The following is a 22582-nucleotide window of genomic DNA, read 5'->3' on the forward strand; positions in this document are numbered from 1 at the left end:
TGAGTCAGTGATGAATTACAGCACAAACAGAATGATTGAAGATGCTAGAAAGCCCTGAATGTAGATTTTATGGGAGACCACCCAGATCCTGTCAAAGGTTTTGGATTAACCAGAGTCTTTCAACAGCAACGTTCAAGAAGTTTCATAATAGAGATGACAAGATCATTATTGGAGCATCCATGCTGAAAACCATACCAGCAATTATGGGCTCGGCAGAACCTTCAAGGTGATGGATAATTTAAGAGTTAACAGTAGCTTCTATAAAATTAGAACGTACAGCTGAAAGGGCAATAGGGTAGTTGTCGGAAACCTCAGGGGAATCACTGTTCACTGGGATAGGATGAATATGTGCAAATTTACAAGGAAAAGAAAAGGTGGACTGGGTGTAAGAAAGAGAGGTAATTTTGGAGGTACATATCTTAGGGTGATGGGAGTAATTTTAGAAGGACTCAGTTTTATTGGAGATCAGAGAGCGGAGTATTTCATGGCCTGGCATAGATTAAAGTTGATGCTATTTATTATAATGAACAGAATGGAAGAAGGTTCATCACTAATATCACCAACATTGGAATTGGAGGAGAAAACTGAGCCACACCAGTTAGCCTTCTCTTTTGCAGAGTTCACAACTGTATCAAGGTGCCAGAATAGTGGGGAAAAGAAACATATGTTTTTTCTTAAGGTACTTCCAATGATGTGTTTTTCCGGTGTTAAGTAGCTATTTCCAGGAAGCATATAACTAATTTATTGCTGAAGAAAAGTTAATTCATGAACCCATAGCATGATTCTGCTGAGCAGGCCTGTACAGTTCTCTGAATCCCGACTGACTGTTGGGTTGCTAAGGGCACTTTTTGTCTCCAGCACCAAGTCAAGGAACATGACAATCTCTGCGTTTTCATTTTTTTTTTATTGTGGCATTGTCTGTCAACAGAAAGGCTGAGTAAACTGGAATTTGAGAAAAGAAGCATTGTAATGGTAGCCAAACAGCTTTCTTAACAGAAAAATGTGCTCCGAACCCACCTGTTATCAAGTAGTGTTCAGGAACAATGAGAAACAAAACAAGCTGTGAACAACAATTGCTCCACAAAAACACAAATTTGATTATCGTTGTGAACTTTCTGCCAAGTAGAATTCACTTGTGTCATTAAATCTGCATGATAAACTTTAGGTCAGCATTTAGCTAACTCATTTAATTCAGGCAGCTAGGGTTTGATGTATAGGAAATGGAGGTGGAAGAGGCCATTAAATTTAAGCCTTTGAGACATACTTCAGCTGCTGTGTTATGGCCCAATTAGAAATATGTCAACTAGTTTCCAGAAGCTCCAGAAAAAAATAATTATGTGGCAGAAAGACCAATCCAGCACATGCCAGAAATTCATTGTTTAAAAAAAAGGTATTTCAAGAACGTTCCAATGGGAGTGTACAATGTTTTTCACTACCAGATGGAGCTGGTAGATGATAAAGAGTACTTAGTGGACATCAGTTTTGACCCTTTAAGAAAGTACATTTTGGTAATCAGCCAGGTGAAGTTAGACATCAATCTTGATTAATTATACTTGTGTAGGTATCTCCGACAGGCACTTCATTAAGATCTTGGGATTTAAATTGTACCAAAGGGCAGCTCATTTTACACATACTATGTACAGTATCTGAATCCTTTTATTAGGTCTGTAAAGTTCGGCAATTTTTAAGCCTATGCTTACAGATAGCTTCCTGGGATAATGACCAATGTGACCATCTAATAATGTGTTCTGAAGTTCTTATTCAAATTTCTTCAGTCTTTTATCTTTTAAGAAACAAAATTCCAGTAAGATAACATACTATTCTCCATGCTTCGTCAATACTTGTATAGCTTGAAAGATTAACAAAATGAATACCTCCATCAAGAATAAATCACTTTTGAAACCCTTACAATATGGCGCAATGCACCTGAATACTGAAATGAATCCTTGGAATAAAATAAGTTAATTTTTGCATTGTTCACCCTGCCAACTGCAACTGTGATCCTTGTCTACTTCTTCTCTTCTCGCATCTTTTCAGCTCAGGGGATAGCATGACACTGATGGCTCTCTGGTCCTGCTGTCTTAACCTTATAAGTTATCATATGAATAATGTAACACAGAAGGAGGCCATTCGGCCAATCATGCCTGTTCTGGCTCTTTGAAAGAGCTATCCAATTAGTTCCACTATCCTGCTCAGTCCCCATAGCCCTGCAATTGTTTTCCCTTCCAAGTATATATCCAATATGCTTTTGAAAGTTACTATTGTATCTGCTTCCATCACCCTTTCAGGCAGTGTATTCCAAATCCACAGAAGTTAATGGAAAAGAAAATCGAGTGGAATGTAAAATAGGCTACTGATAGACTATTATCTGTTTTGCTCTACAGCCAAAGACAAATGTCACTACCTGATTCTAACTGGGGAACTGTGCACATCAAGGTACAGTTTCCAGTCAGTTTCATGTCAGTGGTTCATCCTGCTGAAATAAAAATCTATGCTGATCCAGGCATATTCTTTGAGAAAGGATTTTGGCCAACACATTGAATCTGATGCAACTTCTTCCTGATATCTTGAGGCTCAAGAGTATTGATGAGAACAAAAATAATTTTTCTGGTAACATTTTTGAACTTGTCCATGAAATGTGATTTCATTAGCTGAGATAAATAGCAAAAATACTAATGTTGAAAATTCAAAATAAAGACAGAATATTGGAAATTCACAGCAAGTGTATCAGCATCAGAAAGAAAAAATAAAATCTATCCTGATGAAGAGTCCCTACTTGAAATGTCAATGTGTCTTTTCTCTTTCAGATCCTGACAGACCTGCTACCTATTTCCAGCATTTTTCAAATGTCATGAGCACTTTAAGCTGTTGAAGTCTTTACACTTAAGGGCTTCCTTGATACGCTTCCTAAAATTTACACAATTTTTGATTCTTGGGAAAGTATCAACCATCACAATCTGGTCCTGGAAAAACCTTTGTGTAGTCAATACAAAGTTTGAAGAGTTGTCTCTCAGCAAATATGTTTATCACAGTATATCAAATACTGTGATAAACATATTTGTTTATTAATATAAAAAAAATTCAATAGCACACAGACAAATAAACAATACTAATGGATAAGTGAGAAAATTAATTCTCACTACAGGAACAGTGTACATCTTCCTAATCGTCATGGGAGGAGAAAAAGAACCAAAGGTGACCACATGAGTACACAGAAAGGAGAAACCACATGGTACAAGATGAAACTCTCTTGAAAAGACAGACATCATTGTGATCTTCAGAATAAGTTAGCCATGGTATGTGAAGGATAATGTCTAAATTTATCTACATTTTTATATTTTACAAATTAACCCTTGTAGCAAAGATTATTCTAACTTTATAATCTTCAACCTTAGCTGTAAAATAAAAACAAAATTAAAAATGCATTTCTACACCCAGCCAATAATCTCTTAGCATTTCATTTTTGTTCTTGTATATGGCCAAGTACATTTACTTGTATTCTTGTAGGTAGGCACAGCCAAGACGAGATTCGTTCCTATTTGTAACATTGTTTTTGTTTGCATCCCATCAAATTAACAGCAGCAAGTTATTTAATTCTGATACGTCAATACATTATCAAAATCGTTGTACCAATTGAACACAAATAGTTGTTTGTCGTGAGTGAGCAGTGTTATTGAACAGAACCAATAAATCTGAGTGTACTGGAATGGCTATATCGCCCTATTAAGAGATACCAGCTGCATCTACATGCATGTGTTTGTGTACAAATATATATTGCCCAAAAAAATCACAAAAAACCCCCCCAAAAAAGTAAAAAAAACCCCAAAAAAACAAAAAAAAGGCAGTTGAAAAATGTTTGGAGTGTCCCCCAGATTGGAGGGCACTTGACTTAATTGTTTTGTTTTCCAACTAAAATAGTTGTGTACAAATATATCGCCTGGACAAGGAACAGAAGCCTAGAAGTGAGAAAGACAGTGGGTTTGAGATGAGGAGGGAAATCAGCAGCAGCTAAGGGTTGAGCCCCAAGGCTGGAAATTAACTCTGGAATGCATGTAGATGAACGGCTTAGAAAATAAATTTCTAATATTTGTTACTGTAGAGCTGTGAAAGTTATATGGGTAAAGCTCAATGGGAGGTGATTTTCTGCAGGGCTCCTAATTGACTACCATCACTTTAATTATTGCATAGCTCTTCCACCGACGTTACGGCATATATACAGGCAACTCTCGATTATCTATACATGGATCCAATGGGAAACCGTTGGAATGGGATTTAAAATTCTGTTGCTAACAAGTGAAAAGACACCTTCCAAACACAGTGCTCATTTGTATTTGCTCATTCTCTCTCTCACACCGTAAAAATCACCCTCCTCTGCCCTTGCTTTGCTGGTGTGTGTGTATGCGCGCTACTGCAGCCGCTGTCTCTCGTGGCCGCCGCTGACGTTGGGAACAGGGGCAGTGTCAGCACCGGGTTCCAGGCACAGAACCTGTACATGCATGCTGGTAATGTCCATCTTTTGTTACTGTTTGTATTGATTCATTAAAGTTTTAACTTTAAAATGTAGATGCACCCTAACGGAAAAATCGTTTACCTGGAATAGCCCAATCCCCGAGGGACACGGATAATCGAGAGTTGCTTGTAAATGAATACTTGTCTTCTAATTGCATGTGATTGGTACAGAAGCAAAAGCTTTACTGGGAATGTTGGGCTAAATGCTAATGGCATTCAAGGAACTCAACAGTGTCAAACTTTATGGGAAAAATGTATGACCTATGCAAAACTGATTGGATAAATTATAGAAGCACAACTAAAAGAGTTAAATTATGAGAACAGGTTGCATAGACTAGGCTTATAATTCCCTTTTGTATAGAAGATGAAGGGGTGATGTAAATGAGGGGTTTTAAAATGATTGAAGGAGTTGATAGGCTAGATAGAGATAAACTATTTCCTCTGGTGGAAAGTCCAGAACAAGGGAACAGAACCTTAAAATTAGAATTGGACCATTTAGACGTGATGTCAGGAAACATTTCTTCACACAAAGGGTATTGGAAATCTGGAAAACTCTCCCAAAAAATTGTTAAGGCTAGGTCAATTGAAAATTTTAAAACTGAGATTGATAGCTTTTTGTTAGGTAAGCGTGTTAAGAGCTACAGAACCAAGGAAGGTAGATGGAGTCTACTATTTTAATACAAGCATTAACTTAATTTTAAATGGTTGAAAGTCTCTTCTAAAATAATAGAAAAGGAATTACATTAAAATTGTCTTACATTTCTGTGACTCATTCTATTCTACTTGGGAACATTGTCATTCACTAATTCGGTTGACAACAGATTGAGGACTCTACATTCAATCATTATCAACATAGTAATCTCTTCTTTGTTTCACAGAGACCAAAATTCAAACTGCATATTAATTGCCTTTGGCCTGCCACTGAAATGTGTACTTCTCCAAGTTGCAGACAACACCCACAGAAACTATAATTAAACCTGTGTGTACTGTGGCCTGGGATACAACAAAATCAATAAACTAACAGACTAAAATGTTTCAATTTTGTTACATAAGAACATAAGAAATAGGAGCAGAAGGTGGCCATATGGCCCCCTCGAGCCTGTTCCGCCATTTAATACAATCATGGCTGATCCGTTCATGGACTCAGGTCCACTTCCCTGCCCGCTCTCCATAACCGCTTATTCCTTTATTGTTTAATAAACTCTCTATTTCTGTCAAATTTATTCAATGTCCCAGCTTCCGCAGCTCTCTGAGGCAGCGAATTCCACAGATCCACAACCCTCTGAAAGAAGAAATTTCTCCTCATCTCAATTTTAAATGGGCGGCCCATTATTCTAAGATTATACCCTCTAGTTCTCATCTCCTCTATCAGCGGAAATACCCACTCTGCATCCATCTTGTCAAGCCCCCTCATAATCTTATACGTTTCGATAAGATCACCTCTCATTCTTCTGAATTCCAATGAGTAGAGGCCCAACCTACTCAACCTTTCCTCATAAGTCAATCCCCTCATCTCTGGAATCAACCTTGTGAACCTTCTCTGAACTGCCTCCAAAGCAAGTATATCCTTTCGTAAATATGGAAACCAAAACTGCACGTAGTATTCCAGGTGTGGCCTCACCAATACCCTGTACAACTGTAGCAAGACTTCATGCTTTTATACTCCATCCCCTTTGCAATAAAGGCCAAGATTCCATTGGCCTTCCTGATCACTTACTATACCTGCATACTAACCTTTTGAGTTTCATGCATTAGTACCTCCAGGTCCCGCTGTACTGCAGCACTTTGCAATCTTTCTCCATTTAAATAACTTGCTCTTTGATTTTTTTTCTGCCAAAGTGCATGACCTCCCACTTTCCAACATTATACTCCATCTGCCAAATTTTTGCCCACTCATTTAGCCTGTCTATGTCCTTTTGCAGATTATGTGTGTGCTTTTCACACATTGCTTTTCCTTCCATCTTTGTATCGTCGGCAAACTTGGCTATGTTGCACTCAGTCATTTCCTCCAAGTCGTTAATATAGATTATAAATAGTTGGGGTCCCAGCACTAATCCCTGTGGCACCCCACTGGTTACTGATCGCCAACCGGAGAATGGACCATTTATCCCTACTCTCTGTTTTCTGTTCATTAGCCAATTCTCTATCCATGCTAATATATTACCCCCAACCCCATGATTTTTTATGTGGCACCTTGTCAAATGCCTTCTGGAAGTCCAAATACACTACATCTACTGGTTCCCCTTTATCCACCCTGTTCATTACATCCTCAAAGAATTCCAGCAAATTTTTCAAACATGACTTCCCCTTCATAAATCCATACTGACTCTGCCTGACCGAATTTTGCTTTTCCAGATGTCCTGCTACTGTTTCTTTAATAATGGACTCCAACATCTTCCCAACCATAGATGTTAGGCTAACTGGTCTATAGTTTCCTGCTTTTTGTCTGCATTAAGCACTATCTGACATCATCAACAGTAATTTCTAGACTATGGTGAAATATTGAAACTTATTTGTGTCATCTAAGAATAAGGATCGCCCTTTTGATTTTGCAATTTTTAAATTAAAGTATGGTGGCATAGTCTCTCATATAGCGAGTTGCTGACCTTGGCTCAACTAATGAGGAGTGTAAACCGGGCTACACAAAGGGCATATCAGAGCATTGCGCCATAGATAAGCTAGGTGTGCTTCCCTACCATTGGTGTACTCATAATGGCATAAATATAATTGAAACCCCCCAATATAAAGGTCATATAATAAATGTGACTAATTGTGTTGATTCCAAGACACACCCAAGCTAGCAATCTGCAGTGAATGGATGGGCCAGTTTCAGTTCAATTGTTAGATTTTTTTTTAATAGCCCAAAGCACATCATGAATATCAAACAAAGACTGGATTCTTGGTCTTGAAAGATCAAAGTGCTTTGTTTCCTTGGTTTGATTAATTGCATTGCTTCCTTGATGTGAAGAACTGGTCCGTATACTTTTGTATGTTCAGAGGTGCAAAGTGGTAATATATTCTAAGATATGAGATGTTCTATTTGCATTGATAGGTTGTCCAGGCAGGAGAAGGCAAAAACAGGCAGAATTAAAAAAAAAAATGAATTTCACTCATTAAATTAGCATAGAATCTGGGAATAAATCCAATTTCGTGGAATGAAAAAAAGGGCGTGTGGTCACAGAATTCTAAAGGTACTGCATCTGTAGATGGCACTGAAAGGTTGCATGCAGGCCAGCCCAAAACTGTACCCCCAGTCCTTTAAAAAGAAAATCAAAGTTGCAGTTTCCCAGCAAACAATCATGCAAAACAATGAGTCAGAATTTGTGAGCTCTCACCTTTTAATAATATTGGCCTAGAAATCGTGGCCTCCCCAGGTCTGTACTGAGTGTGTACGGACCCGGGAAGGTATTGCAAAAGCCAGTTTTCGGCACATAATGCGCATGTGCCGAAAACCAGCTTTTCCGATCTGTCAAGCTCTGGCTTGACAGATCCTCCATATCCCCACAGCAAGGACATTTGCATAGGCAAGATTGCGATATTTAACCATATCTGGCCCAGCGAATATCCTGAAAACTCTTGCGCCAAATAAAAGCAGGCACATTGCCTACTTTTCCCAGCGTAAGAGTTTTAAAGCATAGTAAAATAAAATTTAAAAAACACATTTTGATGTTAAAAACCTTGCCCATTAAGGTAAGTTTATTTTAAACCGTAATTAAAAAACTGAGAATAAATATATATATATATATATTACCAATTTTTTTTAAGACATTAACTTTAATTTAAATTAATCTTAAATATGTGATGTATTTTTCTAATTTTTATTTGTGTTTAGATGTTTGGGGTGGGGGGGGGTGGTGTTTCTCAATCATAATAATGAGAACTCCTACTTCGAGTTCCCATTATTATGAATGAGAAAATACTGTACCTGGATTGGCTGCCCAGAGCCATGTGACTCCAGCTCCAGCTGCGACGTGCAGGGAGAGGAGGCCTCAGGACCGGGATCGCTGGTGGACGCAGCAGGATAAGGTAGGTGTGGATCTTTTTTTACCATTTTCTGTCGAGCGCCCACGGGAAGCAGAGGACCTGGATTTCAGGGCCATTAACGAGCTGAAAGTTAATGCTGCCTTCAGTGTTTTTCCCACCACCATTGAAAAAAATCAGTGGTGGTAGCACCAACACCCTAGACCAAGAATTAAAGCACCCACACTTCACCACCCATGCACTAGCAGAATCACCCTCCAACCAACAGAATCCGACCATCAACATCCCCCAAATCAACTCATTGAGCAGAAGCAAGCGGCCCATAATTAGGCGACAGGCATTCCTCCACTCCTCCCTAACTGAGCTAGATCAGGGCACTGCCACCACTGAGCATTAAACAGTACACAATTCCCCTCCTGCCGAGAAGTTTGATAACCTCTCTCCCACTTAACATAAATAAGACTACTGACACCCCAGTCCCGTTTACTTAACAGAAAGTTGGCCAATCACACCACCGATAAAAGAATAATCTTCAGCCCACAAAACACTGAGCTGACAATTGCCCTCCCACACATGCTCAGAGCAATCCTGGGCATATTCCTGCCTCCTACAAACAGTAACTCACCTCCACCCAATGATAAGTAAATCCCCCCTCATTCACTGAGAAGTAACTTATGTCACTTTCAGCTCCTCACCCAGAATAAAAACAGTAGCCCCACTTTCCTGAGCTGAAAACCTATGCTCTGGGAAGAAAAAAATGCTCTTCATCTCCTCTCACACGGAGATGGAATTGAGCCCTGGCCCAATGTGACTCTTCCCTCCCACTGAAAGGGAAATTGACCCAGTGCCACTCTCTCCCACCTTCCTCTCTCCATCCACCTCTCTCCTTACTTTACTGTCCACCACCCCCACCCCCCCCTTTTTCCCATCCCTATATGCCCCACCCCTCCTGCTGTGTAGAATTGGTCGCTGACTCAGTGCCATACTCCTGTTTGACATAAATATTGGCTTTGGTCTTGACTGCCCAATAAATCTATTAACTAAATTGCTGCAGGTGGGATAAATATTAGTAACTTGGATATATACCTCTGAGAACAGAACATAGAAAAGATAATGTTCTGGAAAGGTCAAGGTCAACTTCCTGGAACTGTTTTAGACCATTGTAAAAGAGTACTGGTCCATAAAAACCCCAAATTAAAACACCCGCACTCAAACCACTAACTACTAGAGTGAGTTTGATCGTTCAATGATGCAGTGGCAGATTGATCTAACATGTGCATGGTTAGACTACACAAGTCATACAATTCTTCCCAGCAGGCATGCACATGATTCATGATGTAGATCATACATGAAAAGTAGTCCTTGAATTCTGGAGAAAGCTAGTGTGTGTGAAAATGTCCAGATAATGGTACATGGTTGCTGTCACTGAGGCAAAATTATTTAACATGTCTCATTTGCACCAGCACCCATACAAGATTGGGAATTCACTGTCTGAATTATTGAGGGCAATACAGATCCTATCTTTCCCATCCATTGTAATAGTGCACTTATGTGCCGATGTAAGTGTTAGCCAATTCTGAAGCCTTTGAAAAGTACTAATCAAAACATTTTTTTTTTAAACCTGAACTGCTCTTGCTCTTGTCATTCTACATCTACTGTTGGAAATGATTGTCATTGAGCTCTCCTCCTCTCATGAAAAATATACTGATTTGTCTGCCATTTTTAAAATGTTTGCCATGCTGTTGTGAGATGAGTGACCTGTAGCACTACAATGTCATTCTGTTGTACAGAGACCTGTAGCACTACAATGTCATTCTGTTGTACAGAATATTAAAGAGAGAATTAATTCTGTCAGAGCTGCGGTAAAAGAATGCAATTACATTTCAACATATATTTTACATTCTGTAACTTTTTTTATCTGCATTGTTTTTATAACCATGAAACTGTAAGGTCATGCAGCTTAAACATCTACTCCTGCACAGTATATCAGGTTTAGTAACTGCATGAGAGTAAGGAATCATTGTAAATGATTGACTTTATGGTAACGTTTAACATTTTCATGTTGAAAATTCTATTGGTTAAAACTATGCTAATATTAAGCTAATAGCTTCCCAGAACTGAGAGATTATACCTATCAGGAAAAATTTAACAGGCTAGGTGGAGAAGAGAAGGCTAAGGGGTTACTTGATATTCAAGAGGTATTCAAGATTATAAAAGGCTTTGAAAGGGTAGACGTAGAGAAGGGCCCTGAAATTCCAGCCTCCCTGGGTCCGTATGGCATGTATACGGACCCAGGAAGGCATCACAAAAGACAGTTTTAGGCGTGCGATGAAAACCGGCTTGTCTAATCTGCCAAGCTCTGGCTTGACAGATCACACGCATCTCGGCAGCAAGGACATTCTCATGGGCAAGATTGCGGTATTTGCCCAGTGACTGTCTTTAAAACGCTTGTGCCTGGTAAAAGCAGGCGCATAGCGTACTTTTACCAGCATCAGAGTTTTAAGACATATTAAAAACATAAAAATAAAATTAACAAATTTTTGTTAAAAACCCTGCCTGCTAAAATTAATTTTAAACCCTAATTATAAAACTTTTTTAAAAAATTGGAAAAATATATTTTTTTCTGAGACATTTATGAACCTTAATTTTAATTTATTTTAATTATGTGAGGTTTGTTTTTTATTATGGTGTTTAGTGTGTTTGCTATTAATGAGGAAAAAAAACAATGGTAACTTGTAGATACAGAGTTCTCATTGCTATTAATGAGAATACTTTGCCTGATTGGTTGTACAGTCACACGTGACTGCACCTTCTACGTTGAAACCTGGAGGACGGGAGCAGGCTCCACAGCGCGGGAAGAGAAGGCCTCCCCACCGGAATCCCAAGTGCCTCTGGGACCACCAGGTACTTTCATAAAAATTCTACAGTCAGAGGCGTTCGTCCGAAAGAAGCCTCGATCGGAATTTCAGGGCCAAGATGTCTCCATTTGCGGCCATACCAGAACTAGGGGCCATAAATGTAAGATAGTCAGTAATAAATCCAATAGGGAATTCAGGAGTAATTTCTTTACCCAGCGAATGGTTAGAATGTGGGACTCATTATCACAGGGAGTAGTTGAGGCGAATAGCATAGATGCATGCAAGGGGAAGTTAGATAAGCACATGATGGAAAAAGGAACAGAAGGATATGCTGATAGGGTTAGAAGAGGGGTGGGAGGAGGCTTGTGTGGAGAATAAACACAGGAATGGACCTGTTGGGCCGAATAACCTGTTCCTGTGCTGTAAGTATGTTGTAACTTTGTTTTTACATATTTGTTTTGGACAGAGCTGAAACAGTTTGAAGCACCAACATGCTGTGAGGCAGGACGGCAGGATGGGTGTTTGTGCCTTAATGCTTCATACAGCGTGGGAAGATTTCCTCAATACACTATTTATCTTGAGATTATATACCCGTTTATAATTGTGTTACACATTGAACACTGAGGAAATCTTTCTCCAATGAATTTCTAAACTTCTTATTCAAGTGTGTAGGGCTGCAGATGTAAGGCAGCTAATTGCCACAGCGAGAAATGAAAAGTCATAGTGAGAGGCACCATCAGTTGTTGTCATAAACCTCACGATGGCCAATTTTATGCAGGTCAGTGAAGTTGCAATCAGAAACAAGATCTGGAAAAATATCAGGACAGAGGTAAAGTCTGAGATTGAGTCCCCGAGTCACACTCACTCACTGTTACTGGCCTATTTCATTCATTGTGCGTGTGTCCTTTTCCCACTCATTATTATTGGTTCAGTTCCAACAAATAGTCCACTACTGCAGATCTAAAAAATAATTTCCTTTATACCTGTTCTTTCAGTAACTATTCTACTCATTCCGAGATCGAACGTTATAAATGTGTTATTTGTGTATTGAATTCATCATAGTTTGGTAAAAAGTGATTGAGAGCTCATGACTACAAGTGTGGGAAAGCAGGAAGGAAAAAAGTAATTATCACAAATAAAAGTGGTTAGACATTCCTGTTTCTGCTGATGTACCCAATAGTCACTTGTTAACTTATTAAATGGATTGGGTAATAAGATGTGCAATCTAACTGCTTTGTGTGTATTTACAGTTTGCTGACTATAACTCTTCAGAGAAGGCTGGATACAGAAATGCATATAAACAATGCTGCTTCATGAAGTACAATCTTAAAATAACACGTTAGGAATGAGGGGGAATGAAAAAAATCTGAGCAAGGCAAGATGAAAAATGATAACAAAAAGGAATAGACAACTAAAGTCATAAATGAATGTTTTATGAATCCATAAAAATATACATTAAGTAAATCAATAATGTTTCAAAATAAAGTATACATTGATTACAACAGCCTTTAACCTTTAGATTGTGATATTATAGATAGAAATTAATGTATTTAAGATTATGCATGATCAGTTAAACTTCTGCCTTGGTTCTGTGCAGAAATGTGATTCATTTATGTAAACCTATTTCTAATATGTAATTCAATGTGTATATATATATTTCTGTTTATAGTTTAATTTATATTTAAACTTCATGCTAAATGATTAGTCCACTGACATTTCCCCAAGTTTCTTTTGGTCACGTTTAGTGGGACGTTTAGTGATTATTTGTGCCCTGGACTCTGTTCCACTTCTCAGGGTCAGGGAAAATTAAATTATCAGGCAGGTGCCAGTGCCAGCTGAGGCACAGTTCCTTTAGTGGGGTGGGGGCAGTGGGGTAAGAGGGAAATCTCTGGGGCATGCACTTTCCTGCAGCATTCGTGGATCCAGTGATTCCTCGTCTGTAGTATTTTTAAAAATATGTTCCTGGGATGTGGGCGTCGCTGGCAAGGTCAGCATTTATTGCCCTTGAGAAGGTGGTGATGAGCTGCCTTCTTGAACTGCTGCAGTCCTTCAGGTGTAGGTACTCCCACAGTGCTGTTAGGGAGGGAGTTCCAGGATTTTGATCCTGTGACTATGAAGGAATGGCGATATACTTCCAAGTCAGGATGGTGTGTGACTTGGAGGGGAACTTGCAGATGATGGTGTTCCCATGCGCCTGCTGCCCTTGTCCTTCTGGGTGGTGGAGTTCGTGGGTTTGGGATGTACTGCCAAAGCCTTGGCGAGTTGCTGCAGTACATCATTTATATGGTACACACTGCAGCCACGTTGTGCCAGTGGTGGAGGGAGTGAATGTTGAAGGTGGTGGGATGGGGTGCCAATCAAGCAGGCTGCTTTGTCCCTTTTTTTAAAATAGGCTAGTTTTTGCGTAAATTAGTACCAATGCTGAGAAATACATGGTCTTGTCAATTGTAGGTCATCATAATACACTGCCCATGTATGATTATGATTGAATTATATGACTTTGCCTAAATTATCCAGAAATATTGATAGGTGGAAAAAAGGGTGGGGTTAAAGCATATTAGGCTCCGCCCCTCGCCCATCCAGAGTATGTGGCTTCCCAACCGAACCTGAAAGGAAAATTAGCCCCCTTGGGATGATAACGGCATGTTTATTGTTACTCTGAAAAATGTTCTCTATGTGAATTTTCATTTTATGATTGAGGGATGTACACAGTACTCACTTTTGGATTACAAATCTCTGAGTTATACCATCAAGCCTGATAATTACTGTAAGCAATGTTATCAGATGAAAACTTTCATCTCTTTGCTACTTAATAGAAGCACTAACCCATTTATTTTAAATGGGCTCATTCATACCTCCATTAAAATATTGGTGAGAGGAACTTGATATGAATGCATTAAGTATTCACACAATCGCTCACAGTAATTTCTGATACTTGGTTATTTGTGTTCTAACATATGAAATGTAAAGAGGACAATAAAGAAAGCAAATCGATCTACAAATTCAACCCATTATTTTGTTAACTAGTTTTTAAAAATCTTCGGCGATTCTTTTTTAAAATCTTGATTTAGAAAGGCATTTGTGTGAAAAAAGTATCAGCACTCCAAAGGTTAAACATAACAGGATAATATTGAGAAATAAAAAGATAATGCAAAAGATAATGCAACTATTACAAATATGCTGGTATCTTTATAGAATGATGATGATTTATTTGTGTCTTGAGTGAGTGAATCAGGGATACCTTCACACTCCCGCTCAATCTGCCCATTGCAATACAAGGCATCAGAAATGAGGTCTGGAAGCCGTCCATTCAGGTCCACTGAAGCCAAGCAGCCTTGAAATCCTTCCCTAGATGCCACCAGCTTTGGTAATGTTTTGTACATGTCTTTGGTGATTCCTCCAATATACAAGTCTCCTATGAATTAAAGAAGTTATCAGCACAATTAATTCAAAATGCTTCATGATTGTGTCAATGTGCTCATCAAGCCCTGAGTAATGCTGGTAATGGAAAATTTATATTTTCATGTTGTACACACATAGCATCACTTCCTCATTATGAGATGCAAAGCATAACTCTCCTGATGCTGTATCAACAAGGTGCCTGAACCTTGAGGATGGATTAAGCATCCCATATTAATACATTATTGCACCTTTTATAGCAAGTGTTGTTTCACTTCATTGTGCTCATGCCACAGACATGCATTACTCACAGAACAACTACGATCTTTGGCCTTGCACTAGTTTTACTTGATTTGTGCTAGCCCAAGGTTTTCCAATGGGGCTGAACTTGAGACGCAGCAAGCTTGCACTACTCCTTGGTATTTAGGTTAGTGTTTTTCTGCCCTGGAAATGCTGATGTGTTGTTTCACTGGTGGAAAGCCAGTGCAGCGTGGACTTAGAAATTGAAGCAAACCACACTCCTGCATGCACACAACAACTGGAAGTAGTTTGAAAACTGTCTGTGGACCAATTGTTTGATGAGATTAGTCCTCTTTTTTTTGCCATTTTCTTGGCATTGCACCAATGTTTGCTTCGTTGAATTAGAAGCTTATTGTTCTTTTATGTGGCTTCTACTTTACTGCTGGATCCCACCATTCAAAGTATATTGCCTTACAGTGGCTGTCCTCCCTAAACCCTGGACCTTTGAAATCTCTAGATCTCAACATAACCATAGCTGAACATGTCCACTTTCAAACTTTGCTACTAACAGGAATTGAAAGCACAGCTTTAAGAAGCTGCACTTACAGATTTCTGCTCCCAGTGAACCAGCTTTGTTTAAATGAAGGGATGTCAGGAAACTTGGGCATGTGTCTGTTTTGGACTGGCAGTGTGAAATATGGTGTGAAAAATGGATCAACATCGCCTGTGTGTCAGGAGTGAAATTTCAGTCCCGCAGTTTATTGAAGGAAGATTGAAAAATCTCCCCATTTATTGCAGAGTGTTGATTTGGAGATCCATTCCAATCTTATACTCGTGTTTTACATTTAATAGGAACTGCATTGATACTGTTAAAACAGAAAATGCTGGAAATACTCAGCAGGTCAGGCAGTATCTGTGGAGAGAGAAACAAAGTTAACATTTCAGAGCTGGTAACGTCATTTGATGATGCGTCATCAGCCGGTTTCCTTAAAGGGACCATGGCCAATTTTATTTTGACATGTGTGCTGTCAGTTTTCTACAACATTGAGATGCTGTAAACACTGACCAGCACAGAGGTATAGGGCCGCACCCAGGCTTTTCCATGACTCCCTCCATATGCTTATGGAGGGAGTTACAGCAAGCAGGGAGTTTCTCTTCCCTTTCCTTCACATGGGCGGAAGAGGTCTCCCCAGGTGATCAACACAGCCTGGTTGCACATTGTCAGGAGGGCACAAGCAGGAATGTGGTCAGGAGGACTGGGTGAAATGCTGCAAATGTTTCAGTGATCTCAGTAGATCACAAAACATTAGTATAAAGCCACACTCAATCTCATCCTGCTGCACCTCTCATCACATCTCATCACTCTGCCTTCCCTATACTACTCCTGCACCTCCTTACACCAACTTACCTTGCACCTCCACCCATCCCTCTCTATCTTCATTATCACTTGCCCATCTCACTAGCCACCCCTCACAATCACCCTCATCTAGTCCAATCACACCAAATAACACACAAGGGTAGGCACTTGAGTTTTTATGCAATGTTCATGTAAAGTTTCTGGTAGTGTGGTGTCAAACATTGAAACCTTTCTTTTCATAGCTTTTCGTTCTTGGACAGATTTGTATGCACCTTTGAAAGTGAGTTGCTGTGAATGGTGAGACATAACGGTCCCCCCTGCCACAGCCCCGTCCACCCGCCCCCCTCCGCAATGGTGGTAAGTGTGAAAGGAATGGCTTGGGCATTGTAGGGATGCTTTATGGTTTTGGTGTGGGGTGGTGCCAACCTGATGCTTCATGTGGCAGCCAGGATGTACAGCATCAAGTGAAGTAAAACTGGCCATAGTGAGGCCATCCCTGGCAGCAATGTGGTTAGGTGCTGATGCCGTGTCCTATGCAGCATCAGTTGATTGCGGAGAAGGTTGGTATTGTTGTTGGTGCTGCTGGTGTTGGGGCTGATTGTGGTGAGATTCTGAGGACCAGGTTGAGAGAGTATAAATGGCACCCATGTTGATGGAATAGATGCTAGGTGAAATAGAGGTGGCAGAAGTGATCTGTGAATGGTGAGAGAGGTAATGAGATCAGACTGTGTAAAGACTTGCAGCATCGTGAATCTGTTGTGGAAATGCAGTGAGGAAGAGCTTGTGGCTGAGGGAAGATCTCTCTCTAAGGTGGGAGCTTGTACTTTACATTTGAAGCTGTCAACTCAACAGCTGATTCAATGGCCACTGAACTCCCACCTCAGCTTAACAGATGTAATCCCCGAGCAGCGGGGTCCCCATGGGTGAGCACGTAAAATCAAAATGTTAGCTGAATTAATTCTTAATCATTACTAAACAAGATCATAATGATCTGAATTGGGTCCTCTGCTGTTGTGTGTCAAGTCTGCTCAGCGCTGGCAGACACGATATCAGGAAAAGGCGCATGATAGCGGGTTCACAACGGGGTCCCTACCTGCTGGAGGAAAAATAACACTTACCCACCCAACACCGATCCCACCCAGCTGACCAGCCCCCCCCCCCCCCGGCCGGAAAATCCAGCCTGAGGTATTGTTCCTCGAGCTTTTGTTGAGCTTCGTTGGAATAGTGTAGGAGGCCAAGGACAGAGAGGTCAGAGCGGGAGTGGGACGGAGAATTAAAATGGCAATCGACCGGAAGCTCGGGGTCATGCTTGTGGACTGAACGGGGGTGTTCTGCAAAACGGTCACCCAATTTGCGTTTGGTCTTCTCAATGTAGAGGAGACCACATCCTGAGCAGCGAATACAATATACTAAATTGAAAGAAGTACAAGTAAATCGCAGTTTCACCTGGAAGGAGTGTTTGAGGCCCTGGACTTTGGAAAGGGAGGAGGTAAAAGGGCAGATGTTGCATGTCTTGTGCTTGCACGGGAAGATGCCATGGGAAGGGGAGGGGTGATGTGGGTGATTGAGGAGTGGACCAGGCTGTCGCGGAGGGAATGGTCCCTTCGGAATGCTGAAAGGGGAAGGGAGGGGAAGATGTGTTTGGTGGTAGGATCATGATGGACCTTTTAAAGAAACCTGTTGCTAAAATGTCCAGCACAGCCAGTCTCAAAACAGGTCAGCTGTTGCCTTTATCATGTACATGGGCTTCTTTACTCTTCATTGTTGGTCAACCCTATCTCTTCCAGCCTTAGGAATGGCTGCTAATGATTGAGCTGCCACTTACGTTTTTCTAAAGGCTATTAGAATTTCTGCCCCCTCCCCCATTGTGGCACTTCCCTTTAATTGTCCCCATCCCTTTGCATATCAGTTAAACACAATTTTCCTTTACCATACACTTGTCCTGATCTCTGCACCAGTTTTTAGCTTTTTAGACATGACTTGCAGCAGTAGTAACTTTTTTTTGTTCAGATACTGGAATTGATTGATAAATTGCTGCATTGATAAATATCATAAAAAATGGATTGACTGTTATTAGTACATATGATTGTGTGGAAAACAATGGTTCCTGAACTGCTGGAATCACATTTTATGCTAAGGAAGACAACTTATCAGTCATGTATAATAATGAATTTAAGGTTAAATTGATATTCTGGAGTTTTCCAATAGACCATTGCACCAACAGAATAAACCCTCCAACTATCATATGATCAGGTGCGAAATGACACGTCAGAAATCAATAAATATAATCTTTTTTGAGTAAAGGCACGGCAACACAGAATAAACACATGACAAGTTAGCTAACAGTAAATCATGGAAAACAAACTACATTACAGATTTGGAATTTATGGATTATCTGACCCAGATGGCTCGTTAATTCTTGTAATCTAAGAGTTCCTGATGTGTAAACACTTTGTCAGAATCTGAGTTGTCCTCGACATTGAATTTGCAATTCATTCAAATGAAAAGGTCATCTCCACACACTACTCAGCTGACATCAGAAAGGGCAAAAGGAAAGGACATGTAAGAACAGTAACTACATCTAAAAGCTTGCATTCAAATGATTTGGACCAAGGTAGTGGAGAAGTGAAGCATTTTGTTCCAGGGATGGTTACTGGCATATTGGCCAAGATTTTGCGGTGGTAATGAAAGCAAACTCTCACTGTTCGCCACCATTATCCTTCTGAAACTGACCGTAAAGTCAGGATTTAACGCATGCGCAGATAAACGCAGAAATTGTGATGTTGTGGTCGATCATTCACTGTTCCACAACATACTGCACTGTAGAACTCCCCACAACCGGCAATCAATGAAATCAGTTGAACAGACGAAAACTTGAGCTTTTCCGAGCTAATTGCACTGTTAAATACCCCATTAAAGATTAAGCCTTGTTGAAATAGGTGGAACTGGGGTTTTAACGGTGTACTGACTGATAAACCAACATTCTGGCCCTGAAAAACTAATTTTATATTTGTGGAATGTCAAACTTCTCCATTATGATAGAAAATTAAGTTTGTTTATCATATTTCAGCTTCTATTTTAACTCCATGTATAAATCCCAATCTTTATTTTGCTGTCAGTAAAACTTTTAAAAAGTGAATTGAATCAGTGCTTTTTATTTCCCAGTTTGCTGTCTATGAGAATTCTTCATGTGATTGGCTGCTTAGACAACTTGATGATGCCACTGCTGCATTACACTGGGGATACCATTTTGATAGCATTACAATCAATTTAACGTCAAGAAACCTAAAGTTTTTGTCACAGAGATTGCTAGATATTTGTGGCCAGCTTTCTTTGTGGTCAGCGGCGATCACCGTCGCTTCGCCATTTACTGCAAATTCTGAACCATTAATGTTGAATTGCCCATTTCTAAACAATCCCAAGGACATAAGCCTGTTGTCATTCCCTACATATTCCATTTTTAATCCATGGCCAGTGGGCATTCCAGCCCATGCACCCCTGAAGAAAGGAAATTACAAATCATTCATTTTTACCATAGCATCTTTTTTTAATCTATTAATTGTTTGGTTGATGAAAGCATTTGGGAAATCATGTGGGAAAAATTCTTCTGTTCATTCTATTTTTCCCACAAAGTCAGAGTGAGACTTTATTTGGGGATAAATATAAAAGAGGATTTCTTTTAACCCTACCCCAATTAGGGCCGACAGTACTCAACAGTCACAGATGAAGACTAAGGGGTAGAGTTTCCGCTCGTAATATCAGTTCAATCTGGGCAGAATCGGCCGAACCAGTTCAAAAGATCAGGGTATCTTTGCGTGTAGCGTAAGAGTTATGCCAAAACCACTTACGCGCGTTTTCTGCGATTTTTTAAAATACTCAAGACTCAATTCACCCAAATCAGGCCCCACCCACAAAACTGGCCATGCCCCCCCCCACACCCAAATTGAAATTTTGAGATTCTGCCAATTGCACTAGCTAAGGAAGGCTCTTCAAATTATGCTCATTTTCATAGATGCACAGGCATTAGTAGGCATAAAAAGTTGTTTCATATCAAAAAATATTCAATTTACTAAAACTGACTAGTGTACACCAATGGAACTAGTAATTGGCTCTGTATGGTTTGTTTAAAGTCATTTTCAGTGATTATAAATCAGGTTACTCACAGATGGAAGACTGAGCACACTTATTAAAAATGCTTGTTTTGGTGATAAACCCATTTTCAGCTGTATTAATAAAGCTACACCACTCTTGAATACATCAAGGAATACTTGTTAAGGGAAAGAAGAAAAAAGGAAACAATTACATTCCATCACTCTGCCCGATTACGCTGGTTCATGGAAGGTTTTACATTTGTGATTAAGCAAATGAATTTTAGCGGAAACTTGAACTATACCTAACCGTTGCAATTTCCCGATTGCACGCAATGCGGAAACTCTATCCCTAAACATTTTGGGGTAAAATTGGTCATAAGTGCAAGTCAATAGAGAAAAGAGATTGGGCTTGGTGTAAAATGGGCTGCCAATTTGCTGTAACCCATTTTACATGCAAAATTTTCACTACCTTTAGTTTTTAATTTTAGTACAAAAAATACCATTCCCTCTCAATTTGTTTTCAGCCATTGTATTGTTCTTTTATATCCAATGCTGTGAAAAGAGGTGACGGTCAAAGCAAGAGTTCATTCACTTTACAACTGCGATGTGGACAAGGACCACTTTCCATGATGGAAATCCTTTGCAGGCTACACACGGGTGACTTTTAATGAACTGATAAAACTGCAAGTTCCAGCGGATACAACAGCAGTCACTTCAAATATCTACATTTGTTGCAGGTGACTATTGTGATATGACTCATCTTATTTCACCCGTGCAGAATAATGCTACATGCCTCCATTGCTGCATCCAATTGTTGCCTAACTCTACCACTCAGTCCAAAAGTTTCTTCCAAATGTTCATCACTCTCTGTATAAGGAAGAACCTCCTGATATCAGTCCGAAAGTTACCTATACTCATTTGAATCTATGTTTTCCTGTCCTATTCCTACTTAAAGTAATATTCCACATGAACTATTTTCATATCATTTAATATTTTATATATCTCTATAAAAAAATTCTCTCACACATCTCCTTTCCAGTCTGAAAGCCAATGTTTTTTCCTCATTATTCAGTCCTCTGAACTAGGGATTAGCCTTTTGGTTCTTTTCTGCACTGTTTTTAGCACTTGAATTTGACAAAATGCTTCCTTCTAATGATGTTTTACTCGAACGAGAGCTAAACAATTGGAACGAATGAACAGGTTCAGGTATGAACAGCACAAAGGCACAATACTGTGGTCGCCAACTCTCTCACAAAGTTAAATGCTGATATGATGTTGATAATTAGAGCAGGTGGTAAAAAATGCTGTTATCTCTTGTTGCTCATAAGATGTCTTTCTGATGTAAATGACTATGAATATAAAAGGTTATTACACAGATATGTTGTATCCTCAGCATTGAACATCTGTTTGAAGCTGCTGCAACATGGCTAAATGCCTTCCACTAATGAAGTTACAACTTCCTCCAACGGAGCATTGGGGACGCCAAAGCCAACTTATTTAATTCCTGTCAAAAACCCTGCACCCTGGTCACCAATTCTATCTCCCTCCTTCCTGGCTGCTTACTCAGGCTGAACTGGATGGTATAAAACCTCAGTGCCATATTCAACCTCGGGCTGAACTTAAAAACCCGTATCTTATCAATCACCAAGGATATCTATCTTCACCTCAGCAACATTACCCAACTCATTCTCACCGCTGCTGAAATCCTCAGCCACACATTTGTTAAATTGAGGCTCAACTTCTCCAAGGCACTTCCTTGCTGACCTCACAAGTTACAAGCTCTACAATTTTCAACGTGTCTAAAATTCCCCTGCCTGCACCCTGTCTTGCACTGTCCCACATGCTCATCACCATCTGTCCTTACCAACATCCATTAACTCCATGTCCATCAACACATCAAATTCTAGATCCTCATTTACAATTCCATTCATGACCTCACCCCTCACTATCTATTCAACCTTCTCCTACCTTATGTCACTTTGTCCTCCAGCTCTGGCATTATACGCATTTCATCCCTCCGTTTTACCTACGATGGCAGAGCTTTCAGCCGGATTTACCCTACTCTCTGGAACTCTCTTCGCCTCACTACCTGTCTCCCTACCTTTATAGCCTCCTTAAAAGCTAGCTTTTCTGTGCTTTTAGTTTCC

General features: G+C 39.8%; 1 protein-coding gene across 1 annotated transcript in view; it reads right to left on the reverse strand.

Moving 5' to 3' along the window:
- The window catches only part of LOC139273124 (neurexin-1-like), a 2375046-nt gene that overhangs the window by 1112506 nt on the left and 1239958 nt on the right, over positions 1-22582 (reverse strand). Inside the window, exon 14 of the mRNA XM_070889537.1 lies at positions 14590-14763. Within this exon, the coding sequence (XP_070745638.1) occupies positions 14590-14763 (174 nt within the window). The remainder of the gene's footprint in view (positions 1-14589; positions 14764-22582) is intronic.

Source organism: Pristiophorus japonicus, chromosome 9 (genome assembly GCF_044704955.1).
Source record: "Pristiophorus japonicus isolate sPriJap1 chromosome 9, sPriJap1.hap1, whole genome shotgun sequence".
Classification (NCBI taxonomy): domain Eukaryota; kingdom Metazoa; phylum Chordata; class Chondrichthyes; family Pristiophoridae; genus Pristiophorus; species Pristiophorus japonicus.